The 25,782-nt window shown below is 38.0% G+C and overlaps 1 protein-coding gene across 1 annotated transcript in view; it reads left to right on the plus strand.

The window, feature by feature from the left end:
* The window catches only part of GNA12 (G protein subunit alpha 12), a 140,448-nt gene extending 118,783 nt beyond the window's left edge, over positions 1-21,665 (plus strand). Inside the window, exons 3-4 of the mRNA XM_069084775.1 lie at positions 11,816-11,866; positions 12,787-21,665. Of these exons, the coding sequence (XP_068940876.1) occupies positions 11,816-11,866; positions 12,787-13,356 (621 nt within the window). The 3' untranslated portion in view covers positions 13,357-21,665. The remainder of the gene's footprint in view (positions 1-11,815; positions 11,867-12,786) is intronic.
* The last annotated feature ends 4,117 nt before the right edge of the window (positions 21,666-25,782 follow it).

Consider the following 25,782-nt stretch of genomic DNA (forward strand, 5'->3'; position numbering starts at 1 on the left):
CTTCTCTTGAAATTCCATGCCGTTACATGAGAACTGGTGAGAGTAGGGATTGTGCTAGAGCAGAGTCAAAGACCTGGCTTCACATCCTGTCTCCAACACTTAACTAGCTGTGTGATCACAGCCACAGCTGTCACCTTTCCTCACCGAGCTTCACCTTCTTCTGTAAAATGGGAATGATAATAAGAATCCTTCTAGTACTGATCTCAAAGTGCTGTAAAAATCAAATGAAATGGTTTATAGAAAAATGTTTTGCAAATCTTAGAGTTCTATATGAATGTCTTGTTATAATTTCTTCAGAGAAACTAGGTTCTCTCACATTTGATAGAATTAACTGTATAGAATTTCACCAAAGTCTTCCTATTTTGCTTCATTGAGACATGAAAGAGACTTGGGGTTCTCAAAAGCTGTGCCAACAGATCTGAATGTGAATTTTGTACAGGCTTTTATGTGTACATGTCTCCCCAATAGAATGTAAGCCCCATAAGGGTGTAGAGACTTTGTTTTTTGTCTTTGTATTCCCAGCACCTACCACAGTGCCTGGCATATTCAGCAGGTGCTTAATTAATTCTTGTGGGTACACTAAAAGGCTTTAGAGTGTGGACCTATTGATGGACTATGTATCTGTTTTCTGAGAACCAACCTGGTGAACCTGAGAGAGGCTCATTACCAGAAGATTGATCACAAGGTATTGGATAGTATTGGATATTTTAGCAACAGCAGCTCGAGAAAATGTCTGCCAAGGCATGAATTGGTGTTAGCATGGGGAATCACTACACTGATGAAGTCATAGGCTTCTTGAAGTATTGAAGAAATATTTTAAAACATAATTTGAAACTCAGAGAAGGGGTTCTTCTCAGTGTGGAGCTCTGGCCTCATTTTATGCCTGCTGTTTGCATTTCTAGATTCTAGATGTCAGTTGACTCAGTGCTGCCAAACAATGGAACATCAATCATCTCCTGTTCCTTTGCTTCATCCCAATTGGCACAGTCATGACTCAGAGGCTGTGTTTTGCTGTGGAAGAAGAATTTTAAACAACTAAAGCGACTCACCCAGAACTGGTGATAACTTTAGTTTTGTCTAATAACAATACATTTCAAAAATAGAAGGATCAGATAGCTTGATTTACAAAAATGATATTTTTTCCAATAGTCTTATTTTTTTAACTGGGACCCCCCCCCCTTTTTTTTAAGTTGAGTGCTTTAAAATCATCAGTAGCTGTGATTCCCCCTGAAGTTGGTAAAAAGTGTAACTTACTTTTTAGGAACCTGTGAACCAGAGAAAGTACACAGGACAAATGCAGGATCAGTAAAGATTATTGGTTTTTAGTTTAGTTTTTTATTTTTAAAATGGAAAAGATCTGGGCATGTTTGCAGACATCAAGGAAAAAGGCAGGAAAATGACAAAGGGCCAAGCTTCTGGTGGAAATGGGAATATGGGGTAAAGGGCATAAGTAGAGGAGTTCATCTTGGCAAAGAGAAGGACAACATACTCTTCAGAGACTAGAGCAAAGGAAGAGGAGAGGAAATAAAAATTTAGAGGAGTTTTTAGTTGTGAAAAAGGAAAGATGACAGTCTGATTACAGATTTAATCTCTGCTGTAATTCACTGACACTATAACTGAGTTTTAACAACACAATCTGGTTTTTGAAAGTTACCAGTTTATAAAAAGTCAGGACTTCAGCAGTATATTAGGAAGCTCCTTTTTGGTTGACTTTGTAATTTCAGCAGGGCATATTCTCCCTACACCCACGTAAACTGCAACCACACCACAAGTTTTAACTCGTCTTTTGCAGTTCTTGTCAGTGGGTCAGTCAGTAAACGTTTATTAAGCCCTTGCTTTGTGTCAGGCACTGTGCTGAGCCCTGGGCGACGAAGAAAGACAAAAGACCTCAAGGAACTTGCTATCCAAGGAGGGAAGAAAGCCCATAAAAAGAGAGTTTACCTGGAGGTATTCTAGTAGCACATAATAAAGTCCAGAGGAATAGAGCTGGGTGGGAAACTGTTGTGCCACCATAATTAGTAAGTAAAATGCTAGACTTGGAACCAAGATGACTTGGTTTCAAATACTGCATCATATACTTACTATGTGAAGCTAGGTAAGTGACTTAATGTTTCTGGACCTCAATTACCCCATCTGGAAAATGGGAATTATAATAGCTCCTCTCTCTGGGATTGTTGGAATAATTACCTGAGAAAATGTAGTAAAGTACTTCCCAAACCTTAAAGTACTGTATATAAGGGTCAGTTATTATTAGTATTAATCTACCTGTGCACTAGAATCCTTTCTCTTGTTCTTTTAGTATTTGGAAGTATAGATGTACCACTACTGCTTGTCTCTTTCTCAGTATGTGACCCAGCTACCTTCTTTTATATATTCTTAATGATGCCTTTTATACCTCTTCTGGAGCATATTCCTTCATTCATAAGATGCCAGAAACTACTTATCTGGAATGATTTAAATAGAATAATTTTTAAAAACACTCTGAGAAAATTTTATTTTCATAATAATTTATACTTACGTGAGCATGTAGCCTTCTTTTCAAAGTACTTTCATAGTCATTATTTTCGTTACACTCCAATAACATAGGAACTTAACCAGTAAAATCTGAACTCCAAACTAGTATTTCTGGGAGCTTTTTGTTTGGTTAAAACAGTTTGTCAACAAATATGTTTTAAACATTTTATGTGTCAGGCATGATACTCAGCATTGAGTATGCTGAGACAAAGAAGAAACAGCCATTGTCCTTCAGAAGCTTACATTCTGTGGGAAGAGACGAAATATGCCAATACGTGCCAAATAAATACAAGGTGGGGATAAGAGGGGGGAGGGAACATCTAGGCTCTAGATCAGAAAAGTCTTCATGTAGGTGTCATTTGGTAGAATTCTGAAGAAATAAAAGGGATTCTAAATGGCAGAGTTGAAGTAGGTATACATACCAGGCATGGAGGGCACCTAGTGCAAAGATGTGGAGATAAGAGCCAGGTGGCCATGCATAAGGAAGAGCAAGAACAGCAGGCTGCCTGCGCCATGGAATGCAGGTAGGGGGAATGGTTTGTCATAAGACTGGAAACGTTAATTGGAGCCAGGTTGTGAAGGGCGATAGAGATCCTTGGTATTTATTGGGGAGTGACAAAGGCAGGCTTGCACTTTAGGAAAATCACTTTGGCAACTGTGTGGAGAATCGTTTGGAGAGAGGAGAGACTTAAGTAGGGAAACCAATTAGAAGGGTATTGCAACAATTCTGGTGAGTTGTGATGAGGGCCTAAACTAGAATGATAGAGGTATTGAGTAAAGAGAAGGGAAACAGTGCAAAATATTGTGGAGGTAAACTGATTGGATATGTAGGATGAAGGACAGTGAGGAATTATGGATAATGGCAATTTTGTGAAAATGAATGCTGGGAAGGATGACAGTATCTGCAACCTGGAAAAATAGGAAACTTAGGAAAGGAAGTGATTTTAGGGGGCATGGACATGGTAACATTGAGAAGGGCTACAGGTGTATCCACTTTGATCCAGTAGACATTTGGAGATATACTACTGGAACTCCCCAAAGTTCTGCATAGAATGTGAATGAATGAAACACGTGTTTAAGCATTCATTTTCCAGATATTATACTAAGTGCTTGGAGTACAAATAGAAAAGATGAGACAGGAATGTGAGCTATAATTGGGGCAGACAGTACACAATAGAAAGTTCATCTGTAGGGCAGGTTGAAATGCCCTGAAGTCCTGAGGGTGCAGGAATAGAACAAATGACAAGACCCTGAGTTGTTTTTGGGTTACATGAGTAGTTAAGATGACAGTGCTAGGGAAGGGTTCTTAAAGTTAGGATAACAGTGCTGGAGGACTGTAAGACACAGAGGCGTAACAGATAGGAAAGCCCTGAAGGATCTTAGGAGGTAGCAGTGGTAAGGCCTGCAAGTCCTCCATGTCATCAGCAGGTATGGATGGAATTGACTCTCATTGTGTCCAAGCCCTATGAGCAGTCAAGCTGCTAGAAATAAGGGCAAAAGACAGAGATAAGGCATCTGTTGATAATGTCCCCTCTATCTCTTTATGGTCACTGCTTTCTTTTCTAAATGTTCTAAATGTATCCATCTCTTTTAATAATTTGCCAGTAATCAAAGTTGAACTCAGTGGCCTAGAGTTGGCTGACTTTATTCTCCTACCGATTTAAAAATCAGGATAATATTTGTCTTCTAGTACATCTCCCATTCCCCATGAGCCTTCAAAATATCAGTGGCATCTGCCAGTTCTTTGTCATGCAGTTCATTGGTATTAGGCCATCTAGATGCTTGTGTCATTTTATTTATATTGGCTCTCTACAAGAGAGCCTGTTCTGTTCTTCATGATCCAAAGGTCAATCTCTTTGGCAGAGAAAACAGAAGCAAAATTAGAATTTAGCATCTCTGCCTTTTTTACTCAGGACATTACCTAAACCCACAGCATAGTAACCTGCAAACACCATAGGATGAAATCCAGACCTTCTTTCTCAAAGGCCCAGCACAAATCACACCTACTCCATGATGCAAGAGAAGATGCTCCAAAGCTGAAGGGCTGGTAAAGCACATGGTTTTGGGGGGATACTCTGGATGATGCTGTATAAAACTCTGTATAAAACTGTATAAAACTCTGGGTGTGCTGAAGGAAATTGCATTTCCAGTTTGACTAGAGTACAAAGTATATCTAGCGTGGAGGAGCATAGCGTATGCAATAAGACTGAAAAGTTGTTTTGGAACCAGGATACAGAGGGACTTAAATTCTAGACTGTGTTGTTTTTACTTAATATTGGTGGGCCACAGAGAACCACTGAATGGTTTGGAGCAGTAGAGTGCCATGATCGTAGGTGCACATTGAGAATAGTAATCTGGTTTTGAAGTTTCTGATATGGATTGAAATGGGGGGAAAGATTTGAAGTGAGCAAAGCCATTTAGAGATAATGGCCTGGGAGAAATTTAAGCAATATAAATAATATTTTATTTTTTAAAAAGAGATAACAATAACCTAGGTGAAACACAACGAGGGGTCTAAACAGGGTAATGAGTAGAAGTGAGAGTGTAAGACATATTATGGAAGGAAATTCTAAAAGATTTGCTAAGTGGTTGATATGGAAGAGAAAGGGAGGCCTCAAAAGGGGTTCAGGTTTTGAGTTTGAGTTGCTCATCCTTCCCAGAGAAATGTATTTGGGAGGACGACAAAGTGAAATATTTGTTTTTTGATATGTTGAGTTTGAGATATTAGCAAGGCAACAAGATAGGTAGAGGGGGGTCTAGTAGGTATGAATGAATGAACAGCAGAACATTGGAGAAGGAAATATAAAAGCAAAACTGTCTATATCCTCTGATAGCTTTTTTTTTTTTAAAGGAGAGACGGCAAGGCAATTGGGACTAAGTGACTTGCCCAAGATCACATAGCTAGTGTCAAGTGTCTGAGGCCAAATTTGAACTCAGGTCCTCCTGATTCCAGGGCCAGTGTCTATTCATTGCACCACCTAGCTGACCCCATAGCTTACATTCTAAGAGATTACACAGATGAGAGAGAGTGGTTGTCTGGGGAAGGGTGTTTTGGTCTGGGAAGTCCCTAGGATGGTGAACTGAACAGAAGGGCAGTCAGCTGACATCCTTTGTGGAGACCATGGTGAAAATGATTTGATTACAATTCTTAGAGCAAGAGAAAGGTTGGGGGGGAATTTGGGCAGCAAAATGAAAAGTGATAGAGGTGAAGATAAGGATACCTATACCCAGGAACCTCAAAACTGAGTGACTTAGCTCCTCCTGGTTGGGCAAGATATTTGAAATTGTAGCTCTGGAGTTCAGAAAAGATTTGAGACTAGATACTTCAACATGAAAGTCATCCAGTAATAGTTGGAACTATGGGAGTGAATGAGATTGCCAGTTTGGTTCATCTCATGTGAAACATAATCACCAAAGCCTCTTGTGCATATCAACAAACAGAACTATTCCTCTCCTTTTCAAATTGATGACCTTGTTCCCTTTATCTTTTTCACTGTGGAGGTGGGAAGAGGAGGAAGAGGTTAATTGAAATTGTTTAACCCATATTCTTAACCTGAGTCAGTATGCTGGTCAGTTTCACCAAGAGACTAGTATTCTCCTTCCTTCAATGGGAGATGGATAGAGAGCTGTGTTCTCAATGGCCAGTGTTCATTATCCGTTTTTTAAAAAAGTTTTTTGAACAATTGTTTCACTTAATCTACAGCACAATAGCTCCTCGACCTGGGGGGGAGGGGGGAATGCTTATAAAATATTTATTATACTCTCTACTATCACATGTTGTATATGAAAAGATTAATATGGTATATACTGACATTTCCCTTCCTTAGGTACTAAGTTGTTATTTCCATGCTAACAACACAGATTCAGCTACATGCATTCATCTGGAGTGTTTGAGTTTTCACAATGCTTATTTTATTTTAAAAGTATGCTTGAATTTTAAAACTGGTCACTCTTATGAGTTGATGCTGTGGGAAATGTGAGTCTATCATAGATGATCATCCTGTAGGCAGAATGCCAAATCCAGTGATCATTCAGATTCAGTCCAGGAGAAAAATAAAGTGTCTGAACTCGTCTGCCATTACAGATTAATCTCAAGTTTGAATCTAAATACCTCATATCCTCCTTACAGTTTTCCCCTCCATGTTTACACACTGAGACTGTTATCATGCCATATTCTCTGTGCAAATTAAATGATGGTATTTTAGTGTAGGACCTGATGAGCTGTCTGTATAGTTCAGGCCGAGACTGAATTGACTTGAAACTTTCCTCTTTGAGTATGTGGTCCTTCCTGTAATGAGTGGTGCCACCAACCATGCAGAATGGAAAAATATCACAAATCAAAATATATAAATTCAAGGTTACAAAATACTGCTGGGTTTAATGCACAGTTCCAGTGGACAAAGAAAACATTGATCTTGATATTTGGGAACATTTTAAGATGCTTCCAGGTTAGATTCTTTTTAAGACCATTTCTTGACTTCAGCCACCTCACTCCTGTATCTTTGAGTAAATCGTTTATTCTTAGGTTCTCCTCAACAAAATAGAGATAATATATTCTCACAGTTGTGATGTTAATATTTTCCAGTTATTCTATACAGTTATTATTTCATAAAAATGGCATCCCCATTAGCACACAACCCAAGTCCCTGGTGGTCTTGTTGTTTGGAAGAGGGATTTGATAGTTCTTACAGCAGCCAGTTTCTTCCTGTCTTTCTGCATATTAATAGAAGAGGACAAAAGTGAAATGGCTTCTAAAAATAAATTATAAGAAAAATTAAAACTCAAAACCTCATGGAAGTGAATTTGAAAACTAAAAATAAATGTTTTTTAAGAGTGAAATGACTTGTCAGTTGTTGCCTTTGTACTGCCTTCTACTTAGTTTATTTATCTCTCAGAAATAAAGAGATAAGTACTGGTGTAATAAGGAGCACCCTAGCACACCCTACTAGTACAGCTTCTTTGCTCTGCTTTGCTAAAGGAAAGAACTTTTAAGGGGGGTCCAACAATCTTACTTTGATTACAGATAAGAAGAAAATACAAGCATAGAAATTAGCAGAGATTCAACAGACAGGACTCCTGCTGTCTGAACAAAGTAATACAACCACATTTATACACCACCAGATCAAGAGAGCACAAACCTCTGAGTAGTCAGGGGGTGCTTAACAAACAGCTACTCAGAGTCCCATCCAGAGAATCAAAAGGTCCTTCTCATAAGCAAACACTCAAAGCAAAATACCAGCCTCCTAGTATATATAGTTTTCAAGTAATAGGCCCAGAGCCAGAAGGCATCACAACCCTCATGACTCAGTGCTTAATTAGCTTAGTACCAAAAGGTGTGAACTTCCTGCAAGCAAGCTTTCCTTTAGGCAAGTTCCTCCCCCACTGGGCTCTGTGTAACTCAGGATGTAGCACAGCTGTGATTGAAATACCTGTGTGTCTTTAGACCTGGGGACACAACTCCTGATCCGAGGGAAAAGGGGACACATGGTCACATAGGCCTATTAATGGACAGGGAAGGTCTTCCTATTTCATTAACATTACAACTAGATCTGTATCGCAAAGATATATATAAAATATTTATAGCAGCTCTTTTTTTAGTGGCTAAGAATCAGACATTGAGATGATGCCCATCAGTTGCAGAATGGCTGAACAAGTTATGCTATATGATTGTAATGGAATATTATTGTGCCATAAGAAATGACGAGCAGGGTGATTTCAGAAAAACCTAGAAAGACATATATGAACTGATACAGAGTGAAGTGAACAGAACTGGGAAAACGTACACAGTAACAGAAATATTATACAATGAAGAATCGTGAATGACTTAGATATTGTCAGCAATACTGTGATCCAAGACGATTTCAAAAGACTCATGATGAAAAAATGCTCTGTGCCTCTAGAAAAGAACTGATGGCATCTAAATACAGACTGAAGCATACTAATATTCTTTCTTTTTTGTTCTCTTTCCTTTCTTTCTTTGAAGTTTTCCCCCCACAAAATGACTAATATGGAAATGTTTTACATGATTGTACATATATAACATGTATCAGATTGCTTACTGTCTAAGGGAGGGGAGGGAGGAATGGATAGAATTTGGAATGCCAAAAATTGTTTTTACATGTAATTGGGGGAAAATAAAATATTTTTAAAAAAGAAGTAAAGGAATATCTGGAATGTCTGTAGTCCTTAAATCTCTTCAAATGTGATAAACTCTGTGGAGAACTAAATTTCAGTTACTTGTAATTAACTTCAGAGATTTATAGGAAAAGTGGATGGAGGAAAGCTTAATGCTTTTAGGAAGCTTTCATTAAACTTACTTTTCAAGGCCTTAAAACTGTAACTGGTTATGATATAGTTCAGTAGTTGGTAAGAGAGGAAGGGATTTCAGGGGAAGGTGTAAGTAATAAATCAGGTAAGTTTGTTATCCATCCCAACAACTTTAACACTTGCACAGCTGTTTCCTGTGTTGAACGTGGGAGGAGGCAGGATGTGCAGACAAAAAGCAAGAACATTTTTAAAAATTTTTTTGAATTCTTGGTATTTTATTTTTCCACAATTATATGTAAAAACAATTTTTTTAGCATTTGTTTTTAAAACTTTGATTTGTTCCTTTATAAGCCATTTTCTGTGCCTCTGTAGTTACTCTCCGCCCAGACCCTTGCAACTTAGTAGATTCCAGCTACCCTTTTCCCATCTCTCTAATGCCTCTGTGATACATGGTAGAATAAAATTATATCAAACAGTTTCCAGTTAACCCTACTCCACCCAGTAGGCTGAGGGGCCCACGATGGTCAGTGGAAGTGGAATATAACACAGATGTAAAATTAATACTAAGTTCTTTCTCCCTATTTCTTACTAGGTTATTACTGATTAAGAAAGTTAATTACACCACAGTGGTCACTCCCAGATTTATTAAAATCTTAAGCAAAGACTCTACTCATTCTGGTTCTCATAGCTCTGCTGCTGAACTAGCCGTGTAATCTTTGCAAAGTTAGCTAGGAATTAGAATTTCTCTGCTTGATCTTGGAGTGGAACACAAGTAGGAACAGTTGATGGAAGTCATAAGATTCCTATAAGTTAAATATTAGCAAGTTAGAGCTATCCCAAAATGAAATGGACAGGTACTACATGTGTTGGCCTCTGAAGGTCCCTTCCAGTTCTTAGATCCTGTGATCTCACTCCATGTACCTCCATTGACCTAGGCATTAATTTCTTCTATTATAAAATTAAGAGGTTGGGCCATATAACCTTTAAGGCCCCTTTCAGTTTTAAAAGAATATTCTTCTGATTCTTGAACAGTTAGCCAACATTTCCTGCCTCCATTTACCCATCACTTATTTCCCTGTTAATCCCCTATAATTTGATTTCTGTCCTCTCCATTTTGTTGTCACTTGGCAGTACTGTGAATGCAGCCAACTTTTAGAGGAAACCAAGGGATATATATCCATAGAGCTGACTTTGGCAGTGATTTCATCTTTGAGGAAAACTTGTTCTGATCAAGATCTTTTTAGGAAGAGGAATGTTACCATGATGCTTAAAAAAAAACAACATTCAGATTATGGGATATAATGTAAGATGCTCTGATCTAAACCTCATTTCTGCTGAACTCCTTTCCAGACTCCCTAATAGTTTTTGTCAGAGAGCCTCTTCCCTCAGTAATTGCCCTTCTTGGGCTTATCAGTGATAAAACTGCTCTACTCAGTTGCCTTTGAGCCTTGTTTATCCAGTTGATTCCACAGATCTGCTTTTTTATTCTTTAATCAGGACCAGATAGTTTTTATTATTATTGAGTTATGATAATGCAGTGCCCCCAAATCCTTCCTTTTTCCCCACACTATTTCCCTTGAGGTTCTAGGCGTAAATCCAGATAGATATGATCTAAATATAAAAGATCATGTCCTTTTTCTTAAAATCAAGAGAGAATGGAGTCATAGGTATGGAATCTGAGAATCAAAATATGTAAGCTGTTGATGTAAGAATATAAAATAAACTATTTCCCAATGCAAAATTGTGAACAGGCATGAATAAATAATTTTCATAAGGATTCCAAATTACCAATAACTATATAATGATTGTTCCAAATCATTAATAGTAAGAGAAACTTAAAACAATTCTGAGGTATTACTTAGCATCCCTCGAAGTGAGAAAAATGATAAAGAGTGAAAATTAATAACGTTGAAGGTACTTTGGGAAGACACACAATAAAGGCACCATTGGAGCCTTGGATTTATCCAAGGATTATGGAAAGCACCTTGAACTTATATGAGAAAAACTGCTAATACCCTTTGACCCAGTAGTGTCACTATTGCACATATGCCCCCAAATAGAGCAAAGATCTCTCTCTCTCTCTCTCTCTCTCTCTCTCTCTCTCTCTTTATAATTTGGAATCTCTCTCTCTCTTAGGTGTGGTGGTCCAGATCGGACCACCACACCTCCCTCCTTCCCTCTCTTTCCTTCCCCCTCCCTCCCTTTCTCTCTCCATCACTTCTTCCCTCCCTCCCTCCCCTCCAGCAGTATTTTTTGCAGTAGCCCAAAACTGGGAGAAGTAGTTGAGATATAGACTTGTCTCGATTGTGAAATAACTGATTGTGGTGTATTAACATAATAGAACACTAGCGTGCCATAAAAATAACAACATATGAGAAATTCAGAGAAATGTGGGAAGACTCACATGAACTGTTCCAGAATGAAGTAAGCAGAACCAGGGCTATACACAGTGTGTGTGTGTGTGTGTGTGTGTGTGTGTGTGTGTGCTCACTCTATACTATCAGAAATGGTTACCTCACCTGTTAGTTTTATGTAAATGTTTTAAGGTTGATGTTTTAACCTTTGCTAAAACATTGGAATTGGGGATGTGTGGGGGAGATCTAAGGGGAAATGGTCATGGTGTAAAAACAAAGTCATCAAACTGTATTATTATTATTACTACTAATAATAACTTTCCAATTCCATGTACCCTCTATATTCACTAATTTGGGATTCAGAAGAGACGTTACCAGAAATGCAGGGTCAGCAATTGAGTAGTTAAATTTAATATTAACATTGTAGTGTTTTTGCCAGAACTGTTTGTTTTTAATTAAGTGCAGCAGAGCTGTTTTGTATTACAGCCCACAGCTCATCTGATTCATTCCCAGCCCAGACATCACTAGAGCATCTGTATATTCATGTCTGTTTTTTAATTCTTTTTTACTTTGCTTTTCTACTTGCAAAGAAGCAAAATGAAAACCATTTTAGTTTGATAAATTCCTGTTTGCTTTATGGCAGCAAGATTGAGTCACAGATATTTTTCCTTCTTTGACAGGGTGAATCTGTGAAGTATTTCCTGGATAACTTGGACCGGATTGGCCAACTGGTGAGCAAAGACCCCTTCCACTAAAAATTAGGGAAAATTTTATGAGATAGAATTAGACTTGTTTGAGACCAATGTTCTCTTTTAAGTCAAAAATATTTTAGTGCAAACTATGGGCTATTTTTGTAATGTGATAATAGAATAGTATTTACATAGGTCCTTATGGATTACAGAGTACTTTGCATTATCTCATTTTATCAACATGAATACCATAACTTTGTACATCTTTGTATCTGTTATTTTGTGTTAAACTGGAAGGGGAAATGAGATTCCAGAAGTAAGGATTTCCTCACTCAAAGAGAGGAAGTTCTCAGCTTCTTAGATACAAAACTTTAGTTACTGATAAATAAAGAAATTAAGAGCAAAAATATTTTTTTCTCTTAGAATTCCATTGCTCAGAACACTATAGGAGGAGTTAAAAATTAAAGTGCCTTAGGAGTACAGGAAAGGTTAATTACACTTTGTATGGACGTGCTGATGCTGATCACATGGTTTTTCCAGGGACAGCATATTAAATATATTGGAAGCTTCAAATAGATTTTGAAAACCTGAATTAATACCTATTTGTAAAGCATTTCTTGACAAGAAAATACTTCTGGACTTTTGAAATGTTAAAGGATGACTGTGGCTTACAAAAAAAGATGGACTGTTTTTTTCTCAAAGGCAAAGAAATAAGCCTTTTGACTTAATGGTAGTGCAATGAAGACTCTTCCTCAAATTAAGCCTTCATTTTGAATGAACCATTGAATTTCATGCACTATAGTATTTTTATGGCATTTAATATTGTATCTTTGTTCAGCTTCTTTTAAATTATCATTTAACTTTCTTTCCCTTCCTCTCATCCTTCTTTTCTCACATTCCTCTCTTTCTCCCCCCAATACCTCTTCTTTTCCTACCTCCACCCTAAATCCTTTATTCTACAGAATTATTTTCCTAGTAAACAAGATATTCTGCTGGCCAGAAAAGCCACGAAAGGAATTGTGGAACATGACTTCATTATTAAAAAAATACCTTTCAAGATGGTTGATGTGGGTGGTCAGCGATCTCAACGTCAGAAGTGGTTCCAGTGTTTTGATGGAATCACCTCAATCCTGTTCATGGTTTCCTCCAGTGAATATGACCAGGTCCTCATGGAGGACAGGCGCACCAATCGGCTCGTCGAATCAATGAACATCTTTGAGACCATTGTCAACAACAAGCTCTTTTTCAATGTTTCCATCATTCTCTTCCTCAATAAAATGGACCTCCTAGTGGAGAAGGTGAAGACTGTCAGCATTAAGAAGCACTTCTCGGACTTTAAGGGTGACCCTCATAGGCTGGAGGATGTTCAGTGCTACTTAGTTCAATGTTTTGACAGAAAAAGGCGGAACCGAAGTAAGCCACTCTTCCACCATTTCACCACTGCCATAGACACTGAAAACATCCGCTTTGTGTTTCATGCTGTGAAGGACACAATCCTGCAAGAAAATCTGAAGGATATTATGCTGCAGTGAAGGAGAAAGTCCCCTTGTTTTTGTCATCCTTAAATGGACTCAAGGGCTATCGGTTAGATGAGGTGTGTGTGTGTGTGTGTGTGTGTGTGTGTAAGCACACGTGTGCGTGTGTAACGTATATGACCCTTGAATATGTTTCTAAGATCCATGCCATTATTTACCCAGCTCAGGAATGCTGTAAAACTAGCCAGTCCAAACAGATGAGCTCTAGGCAGGAGGACTTGGAAACTTTGATGTTAGCTACTGAATTATGGGGACTAGTAAAACTACTGAAAAACCAAGTGGTCGCTTTGCTATAAAAACCTGGTTTGGCATACTGAGGAACACAGCCTTCTTTGGGGAGAAAAATTAATTTACTTTTTTTTGACGCTTTTAAAGAAAATAATCTGAAAGAAGGTTTGTTTGGTTTTTGGGGGGGTTTTTTGTTGTTGTTTTGTGTTTTTTTTTTTTTTTTTTTTTTTTCAAGAACAAACTCAGTAGCCACATGGATTGCTTTATCTCTAGCTTTCAGGTACTCAACAAACAGCTAACCTGAAATTTTTGCTCAAATAGTAGTTGTACTAAAAAATAAATTCCAACTGATACTGTTAGCTCAAAGCACATGAACCTAAACTGACATCTCCACCCAGATTCCACACACTGCATTTGACTAGGAATCTAAAAGCCACTTCCCATGGTAAATGTATAGTTGCCTTTTAAGACTCACGTGCCAATTTTCCAAAAGACATGAGCCTAGAACTTGCAAATTAAGCCAGAGTGCCATGCATAAGAACTCATTTCTCTGGGCTTATAAAACAAGATTTTTTTTTTAATAAAAAATCTTGGGCCTTAGCTGACATGGACTGGGTTTAATTTTTACACTACAAAAATGTGTAGTTTTTCTTGCCTCATAAACAATTGACCTACCAGTAATGCAACATGTAATGAATTTGTGGCGCCAAAGCACACTTTGACGGGGAATGTTTAGCTACACACACACACACACACATACACACTCACAGTATGGGTGCTTTTTTAGCTTCTTTCTACTTTTCTTGGGGTTTTGCCTTCTTCTGACACCTTGTTGGCAACACTTGGAGAACTTCCGTTTTCTAGAAACAACAGTTAAACCTCTTTCCTATAGAAGCTCCTATAGCTGGCAAAACTCAAGCAAAGCTTTTGTGAAAGCAGCAGCTGCTTGATAAGTTGCTAACAGCTGACCTTACAGGAAGCCCCAAAACTCCCTGGAGAAATCCCAGTTTCACAGCTCCACTTCTGCCTTTGGACACTAGGGCCTGTTTCAGCCACTCCTTTAAATCTAACTCTGTAAAGGAGTTCTGTTCTGTACTAGGGCGTGTACGTGACAAGTAAACGGTGTCAGATCTAGCTATCAAGCTCAAACTGCAGAATGCCGTAAATGTGGTGTGAACTGGTTAAAGTTGTCTAGTTACCTGCTAGGTGCCTTTCATTGTTTTTGAAGTATACAGATTTCAAGCCTGATTCACTCACTACTATGCATTATTTGACTTAAAAGGTGTTTCTGGTGTATTCAGTTAGTTTTCCAACATCAAATAATTTACTGTGCACCTGGCACCAGTAGTTTCTGTATACATATATATTTGTGTATGTGTATTATCTTAAGGGTTCATATAAACTGAGTGAACAAGATCTTTAATTTTTGTGTCCCATTTGAAACTCCATTTGAAACTCCATCCTGGTTTATTCACCATAACAGATAAATTTCAATTTAATTTTTGACCAGTTATCTTCTTGTAATAGATATTGACCCAAAAGAAAAAAAAATTCTACTGTGCAAAAAATTAGCACTAAGTTATAATGCTTTTAGTTAGGAGAAAACGTGAAATTCTCTTCTTTTGTGGTATGCAAGAGCTTGTGTCAGGGTTTGCTGGGTTGGTTTTTTACTGTGATGCAAAAAAAAAAATCTTATTCTGATGGCTCCTTTTAATCCTGTGGGTCTTCATAGACTAGGGATCAATCTTGTTAAATTGTTTGATATTCCTAATAGTGTTCTGTAGGATGGGATTTAAGATCACATCTCCATTATTTAATAATTGTATGATGGCAAAATGATTAACTTGCCTGGACCAATTTTATATTTATCTCACAAATCTTATCAGGTTCCAAAAGAAAGAAGAAATGCAAGCTAGTCCAGTTTAGGAATAGTCTGCAGTAGTTTTGGTGTTGAGTCTGTGTTATAGCTGCTTTCATGATGGGCAAAGCAGAGTATTCTCAATAGCTGATGGAGTCATGTGAAATACATTTCTGAAAAGAGCTTCCCACCTGATTGTTTAATTAACTGACAAGATCTAAAGCAACATTGCAGATGAGTATGGAATATCTTTAAACAACCAAAAATGTTTACTGACCTACTCTTAAGGAAGTATATAAGTAATAAGAATATTATAAATGATACATTGTTCTACAGTACACAGGAGAGTGAAAAAAGGTTAAGTGACGGGTTCTAGTATTGTCAGTTCTACTAACTGGCTAGCCTTAAGCAAATCTCTTAGCCACTCTGAGCCTCACTTTCTCTAAATATATGATTACATACCTTAGAATTCCCTGCTTTTTGAGGGAGGAAATTCGTGGCAGTTTGTAACATTTCCGCTCATTTAAATTACTGCATTCAGATTTGCAGTGGTTTTTATCTCTAAAGGCAAGCTTTTGAGCTATTACCTTACCTTTTGTAAATTTCATACCTTTATTTGCAGTGATTATTCTTGATGCTTGTGTTGTTTTTCATTAATATGTTGAGAAAAGTAGTAGGGGAAAGTACCTGGGTTATAATGGTAAAAGAATACACACTATTTCTCCCAACTATGCTTGCTTTCCTACACATGAAGACTTAGAGCTTGGATTAAAAGAGCATAGTTTTTAACTCTTCTGTTTATAAAAGATGAGTTTTGAAGATCTTGAATCCTTAGCTTTGTGGTTTATAATACTCTCTAGAACACTTGGGCATATAGCTTTTAAAACAGCCCCTTTGACAAAAAAGAAATTGTCAGATTATATTGGCTACAAAGTTAAATGCAATCTTGAATTAATGATTTTACTTAAGATTGAATTGTGGGGGGGAGAGGGAGTTTCTGAAAATATACTCTCTCTAATACTTTTGGTATTGTTAAATCATGGCACCTGTTCACATTTTGATAGTTATGGCTTAGCCATGTCTTACCGCTTTGTAGTAAATTACTGTTAGCTAAGAAAGGCAATTTGAGAGACTTGGCACATTCCCTTAATCATCTTCAGACTCTGAATGAATGTTTATTTAAAATTTGATCCTTAACTTTTTTTTTGGTTTTCTTTAGTATTGGGTTTCACTCATCAAAAGTGCTTACAAAAAAGTAATGCAAAAAAACCCACCAATCTGACTCTCAGAGCTAAAAAACTCAAAGCAGATACACATCACCTTACTTTGGCTTGTTGGGGACTGTCCTTAAATGATAGATTGTTAGTCTTTCCATGTACCCAGTCAAACCTTAGAGCCGAAGCCTTGGGAAATGCAAAAGTATCTTGTATTCATAGCAGATGGGATTTTGAGGAATGCTACCACATTCCAAAACCTGTCGCCAAGGATAAATACCCAGTGATCACAGCTTGGTTAATAAATCCCAGAAGATATCAACAGGAAGCAAAGGGGAATCTTTCTATGTAAATAAAGCCTGTTCCACCTCCCTAGGGTCGTCACAGCCCAAAAAATCAGTAAGCTAACCACAGGCAGGGTCACTATAATCAGAACTTTTAGCATAATTTGTTTTCCATGCATTTTCCAGGCAAAACTGCAGAACAATTTACTATGGAAAATATTTCAATCTTCATCCTTTTGAATAATTGTAAACAAAGTTTGTATAGTGCATTTTAGACTAGATTATATATCGTACTCTTTAGCTTTCATGCATAGCAGTGGGCAAGGTGACAGTGTATATTTATATGTACCTACAACATGTTGGATATGAAAATCACCCGAGCAAAAGACCAAAGACATCCTTAACGTGATCAGAATAGCAGTTTCATTAGACAGGGTAATAATCAGCAAGATATCCTATTCCATAATGACTTTTGGCCAATAGCTTGCCTCAAGAAGTTTTCACAGTGGCATAAGAAAGGATAGTTCTTAATTCCAAGTTTTATTGGTGATTTGAGTAGGTGAAGAGAATGATACAAGCACAATTTTCTTCAAGAGGTTGGAGAAATCTTTCATCTCCTTTAGTGTGAAATCAATAAATTACACAGGATATACTTAGCCCACCCCATTCTAAATGATGCTTTGAAATCTAAAAGGTTTGCTTTGAAGAAAAGTGTAAAATGTCCTGGCAAAGAGTTCATTTGAATTAGCTTACACCGTTGATTCTAAGGGAGTTATACAAGATAGAGGTGGACATAGTTTGACCTGTTTTCATTAGTATTAAGTATGTGGTTGTCATGTTTCATATGAGAGTGAGAAGCACTTGACAACTTTAAAGTAAAATCATTAGACCCTTATTTAAAGGAACGTTCTGAGCTCCAAAGCTTGGAGGTTGAATATCTATATAAAGGTAGGAAAGAGGATCATTTGTAACAAAATGAATTGAAGACCAGTTTTTGCTAGTTTTTAAAAATATGGTCTCAGACCGCATTTATGTGATGGTGTGGTTTGGACCTTGAGGGTGAAGATGGAAAAGAAACTTGGGAAGCTGACGATGCTAAAGATCCATTTGTAACATTAATGTTTTATATGACAGAGTCTGAAGAAAGTTGCAACTTAAGTGTGCAGTTGTGGGTCAAAAGGAGAATTTCTATTTTAATTGTTAAGTGAGAGAGCACCTGCAGTGGCACCAACCAGACATGAAACAATAATAGCTTCAACATCTGAAGACAGGGTTTAAGGGAGTTAGGGACCAGCTTCTAATATCTGTCATTATTTACTCATTCATTCATCTTCCCCTAGCTAGCTTCTTAGAAATTGAATGACTACTTTGTGACTTTTACATTCTTTAAAAATGCCTAATCCAATTAATAAAATGCAAAGTGCCTGCAGGTATAAATGGACGGCATAATTGAGAGGATCAGTATAGATCTAGCCTTGGAGTCAAGAAGGCTAAAGCCCTGCCTTTGCCACATCCCAGTTGTGTAATCCTGGGCAAGTCACCTAACCTCTTACTGCTCTGGGCAACTCAAACCATAAATTTGCAGAGCAGTTGCCAGTCTATGTTGGTAGAGGAAATTTTCTCACCTGGAACTCCCTTCACCGATGAAATCAGTTCCAATCCCCACCCCCCTTCACCTTCTAAAAAATGCATAATTACTCTTTAAACCTCCAGTATTCTCCAGCCCCCTTTCTTTTGAGGGAATGTTACAGGATACCTCAAACTCAGAGTGGTTCTCTAGAATAAATAGTATGTATAGACTAGCACTGTTAATTAACACTTGAAACCTGCCAGGATAAAGAGAGACCTGGTCCAGAATACTGGTTGGTTATGAAAATGCCCAATGTATGAAAAATAACCTCTGTTTTTATATTGCTTCTAAACCAGCCTCTTAGAGGATATAGCTTCTCTTTTCTAAACATTTAGATATGACGTTTCGTGGACAAATAACATTACTCCGCCAAGCAATAGGGGGAAGAAAAAGCCAAGAAATAGCCTGTAACAAACTCATATTCTCTATTGAACTATCCCTGATATACCAGAACCTCACTTGATTTGGTGGTTTGCAGTGCTTCCTTCAATGAATAAGAGCGGGACATAGGTGGTCCTCATAGGCCAGATAAATTTCTCTTGCCTTGGCAGGGCTTCTTGTTCCCCTTTGTTATCACTAAGGACTTTAGAGGGTGTGAGGTCAGTAGTAGGCCACACTGTTACTGGAAAAGTATGGAATATGCCTTAGGACACCAGACTTTGGAGATAAGCGAAAGTTTGACAGTGACCCTAAGATTTTATCTTGACTATTTAAACTGTGTCACTTCTCAGAAAGATTTCATAGATATTGAACAAAACTACCTTGAAATATCTGAGATTTTCATTTTAAAAGAAATCCTATAGTCTTCATGCATAATGAACTTTGCAGGGATGTAATGTGAAATTTTAACCTTGATTACTCAAATTTAGTCAAATTCCAGACCTTGTCAAACCAGAAAATCCAATTACATCCCCTGAGCAAGATGGAAAGGGTGTTTGGTTCTTTGAAAGATAGTTTTCTTTCCTATTCATTGTACTTTTCTGGTTAACCAGGTGAGCTGCCCCAAGTTTTCACTTTGGTCTATCATTTAATTAGGATTTCTAAATGAAATCAAAGGAATTCAATACTTTGGCAGTTGATTGCTTTAAAAAAATAATCCTGAGCCCCATTTGTTAGTATTGTTAGGGAAGAGGCCAGTGGACCAAAGAACCAAACCAATTCCTGCAGAAAAGAAGTTGTTGAGTTGGTGATCTGAGGAGAGACTTTTCTTTTCCTGGCCTGGTCCTGTTCTCTGAAAATAAAGGGCTGCTGTTCCCAATGCTGTTACTGTGGCGCCTTTTTATTAGCACTGAATTCACTTTATTTTAATAATTAAAAAGCTGACGCGTTTCACCCAAGGATCCCAGCAGTTCAGAGTCAAGGTAGATGTTTTCCTGTGGAAACTCCCAGAGCTGTATTTCCTTGAGGATTCTCAGAAGTCCTGTCTGCTCCAGATGGCCCCAGCTTTTGTCTGCTTGGATCATTTTGGACAGTGTTTCTCAAGTTAGGTGAGAGAGAGAAGGGGAAAAAAATTTTCACTGGGTAATATTGACTGACTTGGAAGTCACAAGAAAAGTTCATCTCTGAACATACAAGATGTTCAGTATGTTTTTGATGCCAAGTAGTTAAGAGGTATGGAGCTTTTTGAGTAGACTGTATAAATAATTACTCCAATCTCAGTCTTGGCGGGAGTCCAGGGTTTACTTCTAGTTGACTTTAGAATAACCCCAGTCAGAAAGGAAGAGGCACATATACCTCTGAGAACAGGCTTGCTGGGGAAAGGCCAAACTATCCAGCAGGGAGGATCCATTTTCTGACCTCTCCTAGATGCTGCTCCCTAAAATTTCTGTCTCCACCCTGTAGCAGAATTTTGCCTCAGTGAGTCTGTACCTTTCAGTGAAACAGCCTAGAAGAGTTCAGCAGCTGGATAGTTGCTATGTTATCAGAAATGCTGAAAATGTTCCTTTGAACATGTCATAAAACATCCCCTAATAAACTGGGCCATTCAGAGTTCTTCCACACAGCTTTGTGATGACATACAAAAGCTTTGCCACAAAATAGTTTTTGTATTTTTTTTAAAAGGGAATAGTAAGCAAAGAAAACTTGATCATACTAGGGACTGTGACATTCAGTTTTAAAGTTGAACCAGACTCATAAATCTAAAAATCAATCCATAATTAAACTTTAGCCCCAGTTTTATGTGAGTTTAGCTGCACCTTTGCCAAACTGTCTTGCGAATAGATTGACAGAAGCATACACCTATTATTTCAGTACACGTTTGATAAATTGTCACAGGTTCCATGATACATCATGACCCCAGTGTTCACACCCAGCCTGTAGAATCCTTGAACTTAACAGAACAAATGTGCATTGCCCTAGTGTATATGCCCAGTTTTCATTTTGCCTAGTAGATTACAATTGTTGCTAACAAGTCTTCATGGGTAAATGAAAACTCTTAACTTGCCTTCTGTTGGATTTGTTGAACATTAGAATTGTTAATAATGACACTTTGAACCATTATGTGAATTCTTTACACACTTGCATAATGTGCTTTTTCTCTTAACACCATTCAAACCAAATAAAATTGACTGGCATGCTGTTCAGTGTTGACACACAACTCTCGCCAGGAAATTCAGTGTTAATATGCTCCATCTTCTGTTCATTGCCACTCTGTCCTTAACTCACCCTATCAATCAGTGCTTTGGTTTTGTAGCATTTCCTATGCAACCGACCGCGCACACTGCTCTGAGCACTGCACAATATTCTTGCAAAAGGGGTGAGTTAAAAGGTGACAGTTTAGCCTTAACACTTAAGTATTCACAAGGGGAAAACATTTTTTTTTAAATAAGCGTTTTACATACTAAACAAGAATACCAAGAGATGCATAACGTGAATGCACCATAGCTGACTTCTTATTTTTGAAGTGTCTATGTAGCACCAAAACAGCATCCACAATAGGTGGCCAATGTTGCTGTGATTATGAATAAATACTGTGTACTAGATTAAAATATATATTGTGAAGTGTAAAAAGTGTATTTTATAGCTATGGTGGATTAGTTAATGTGTTTTGTATATATGATTTTTATAAATCTATTAAAACTTGCCTTACATTACCTCTGTGTCTGGTATGCCTTTAAAAATTTTTTTTTTATTTATTTATTTTTGGTTTTCAACATTCACTTCCATAAGTTTTAAATTTTCTCCTCCTCCCTCCCCCAGACAGCATGCAATCTGATATAGCTCTACATATACATTCCTATTAAACACATTTTCATATTAGTCATATTGCATAGAAAAATTATAACAAATGGAAGAGACCATGAGAAAGAAAAAGCAAAAAAGAAAATAGTCTGCTTCACTCTGCATTTTGATTCCATAGTTCTGTCTCTGGATGGGGATGGCATTTACTATCATGAATCCTTTCGGATTGTTTTAGGTCTTCGCATTGCTGAGAAGGGGTATCAAAATCAGTCATTGCACACTGGCTGTTTCTGTGAACAATATTCTCCTGGTTCTGCTCACTTCACTCAGCATCAGTTTGTATAAATCTTTCAGGATTTTCTGAAGTCTGCCTGTTGATCATTTCTTATAGCACAATAGTGTTACATTACATTTATATACCACAACTTTTTTAGCTGTTCCCCAATTGATGGACATCTGTTGCGGGCGTTTACCCTTACAACAGATCTAGACGACTAGCCCTACGGCCCTCTTACTTACCCATCCCGGGTCTTCGGTCGTCACCGGCCCCTCTCGGGGAAAAAACACCAGACAGAAGGCAGAGGAGTGAAGCGGGGTGGTTTATTCTTCAGCAGTTACATGGCGGAGAGAGAGAGAGAGAACCCTCTCACACGAGAAAATATATAGCGAGTTCGAGCCAATCATATCGCAGTCTTACATTTATGGCCTTATATGGTGATCACCCCATCAAGCTTATACATATTCATTCAAAGCAACCATGGCACCGCCCATAAACCCCTCCCCCTCCCCCATCAGACATCCCCTAAATTTCCAGTTCTTGGCCACCACAAAAAGAGCTGCTATAAATATTTTTGTACATGTGGGTCCTTTTCCCATTTTTGTGACCTCTTTGGGATACAGCCCTAGAAGTGGTATTGCTGGGTCAAAGGGTCTCTGGAATGGTTGGGTCAGCTCACAACTCCACCAACAATGAATCAGTGTTCCGGCTTTCCCGTATCTCCAGCATTTATAATTTTCCTGTCTTATCATGTTAGCCAGTCAGGTGTCATGGTATTTCAGAGTTGTTTTGATTTGCATTTCTTTAATCAATAGTGATTTAGAGTATTTTTTTTTCACATTTCTTCCTTTTCATGTCCTTTGATGATTTATCAATTAGGAACTTTTTTTTTAGTGCAAGACTTTTTTCTCTGTCATAAGGAAAAGTTTACTGAGCAGGGAAATGGGGAGGAGGAGGGTTGTATTTAGAAAGGACTTATGTAAAACAACGTCATCAATAAAACTAAAAAAGTAAAAATGCGAGATTCTAGTGACTACCCTGAGCTGCACTTGTACAGGAAACATACTTGACCACCTGCTATTGTGCTAAAAAGTTAACTTTTTGACAGGTGGCTTTGAATTGTGAGTTATCTAAAATCCTTGCTAAGGATAGGTTTTAACAGAATGCCTTTTCACAAGTGACCTGTCTTCAAGGCCTTGGGACATAGTTTTTCTCTCTTTTAAAGTACTACCTCATGAATTTACAGGTTAGTCCTGTTCATTGACTGCCTTCAAGTAAAATAAGGTAAGGGGGCACTACTAAGAACTGGGCATGAGCCACTTTGACCTGGACCTCAGTTCTTTTCTGTCAGTCTATACTCCATTTGTTTTCTTTCATTCTACTCTGGCCTCAGATCTCTTGACCTTACTTGCCATTTCTTCTGAGCAGAAATATCCTGCTGCTGCTGCTGTTTACAAAATCCTGTTGTTGGGCATAGAACCCAGGCAACATGGCCGTTGTTCAGCTTTTGGTATTGTCCGTTATGCAGAGACACAGATGAGATCATGTACGTAAGGAGCTTAACAAACTTTGAGGTGCTTTATAAATTTCAGTAATGGTATATGGGTTTAGATAAAATGTGAACAAGATTCTAAGACATGTACCTTGTACTAATCCATTGATCCAAGATAATTTATTAAGAACTCAAGACCCAATAGACAGTAATTTTTATGTTAAAGGAACCCAACCCATAGCTAGACCTTCAAGGATAGATAGGATTTCAACTGGCAGTGGAATACAATGTTAAATAAAAAGATCTTTCCTTCCCTACATTTTCCTTAGAACTCGACCCCATGAGATTAGGCAAATGGGGTCTATTTTTCCCCTTGCCTTTCTCAAGTGCTCTATGACACATAAGTCAAGTGTGTTTTATGCATCATGGGCCTTATCTTGCAGTTGGGCATACTTCAATCTCATTGTCCGTTTGCCTCCAAATTCTAGTCTGTTTTTAGTTCCCATAGCTCCTTACTCATAACCAGGGGAAGATAATCTGTTTGTCATCCTGCCTCCCCTACCCCCATCAGCAAGAGGAGGGACAGAATATCGAGCATGAAAATACCAATAAAACTTGAAATGCTACCTTGGAACTGAGACCTGAGATATTGATGGAGGTACTACCTCCAAATAGCATAGGTCACGTCCCTGCTTTTTCTTTCTGTGTGACTCTTGTCCATGATTTCCCATAAATCTCCACCTTTCGACATTCTTGAGGCTTTCCTCCAGATCTCGAGGTTACACTGGATATCAATGGAACATAACAGCCATCTATCAATGCCCCCTCCCCCTTGGGACCTGCCCAATTCCTTTTCTAGTCACCCTTCAATATCTAAAATACTGCAATGTGATGAAAATAAACTGCACTAGACCTGTGTCATGCTGCATTTGAAATTAAACTCTCACTTAAGGCTTGTGGCTGTTAGGTTGAATATTCCTCACTATGTTTTTTCTATCTGCTAAGAGGCTAGACATAAGCAGATACAGAGGTAGCTTCCAAGCAGGGACAGGGAGGGACAGGAGTTTCTCTGGACCTGCCCTCCCTTGCAAATGTCACGAGCATAGTCTCAATACAGAGAAATTGCTTCTTCTTAGCATTTAGTTACCCAGCTGCCTGTTGCATGCAGCTCTAGTGCAGTAAGACCATATATAACTGAAGTAATTAAGAAATGGCTGGGAAATGTTCTGATTAATTTTCTGGTTAACTGAAGGTAAAAGCAGAATATCCCTTTTATTTTGACCCTTGTTATTACAGATTTTCCTTGGGTGTATTAGTCTGGTTCCAGCCCTTTAATGGAATCAAGGGAATGTAAATTTAATCTCTGGTGCTTGAGGATTTTGCTTTTCCTTATGATCATCATTTTTTTAAAGGTTTCTCCCAGACGGTGGGATTTTATTTTTTTTTCCAAATGCTTTATTAACTTCTGATTTACATCATTCATTTCTGCCAGATTTTGAGTTACAAATTTTCTCCCCGTTTTTCCCCTACCCACCGCCCCAAAATAGCAGTCCCACATGATATTCCCTCCTCCAATCTGTTCTCTCCCATATTTTCTCCCATACCTCTTTCGACTTTTCCAGTGGATCTCTATGCCCCAGTGCCTGTATATCTTATTTCCCAATTACATGTAAAATAGTATTAATAATAGTGTATATATTTATATTAAGTGTATATATTAAAATATATATATATATATTTTAGTATTTGATTTTAAAACTTTGAATTTGAATTCCAGATTCATTCCCTTCCTCCCTTGTCTCCCACCCTTACTGGGAAGATAAGCAGTTCAGTATAGGTTGTACATGTGTGGCTAATGCAAAACAATAACATTGTAGATATATTGAAAAAGACTGACTATATTTCCCTCCCTCCTATCCCACCCCGACTTGTTCTATTCTCTACTTTGATCCCATCTCTTTTCAAAAGTGGGTCCTCCCAACTTCCCTCCCCCCCCAGCCTACCCTCCCTTCCATCATCCCCCCCTCTGATCTCCTTCCCCCCCTACTTTCCTGGAGGGTGAGATACCCTATTTAGTGTGTATTTCATTCCCTCCTCAAGCCAAATTCAATGGGAATAAGGTTGACCCATTCCCTTTTGCCTTGCTATTCTTCCCCTCCATTGTAAGCATTTTCCCTTGCCTCTTCTATATGAGATAGTTTACCCCATTCTGTCTCTCCCCATCTCCTCTCATTATATTCCTCTCTCAACTCTTAATTTC

This window comes from Petaurus breviceps, unplaced genomic scaffold, assembly GCF_028583685.1.
Source record: "Petaurus breviceps papuanus isolate PSGF00001 unplaced genomic scaffold, PetGlider_PUasm1.0 175, whole genome shotgun sequence".
Lineage (NCBI taxonomy): Eukaryota > Metazoa > Chordata > Mammalia > Diprotodontia > Petauridae > Petaurus > Petaurus breviceps.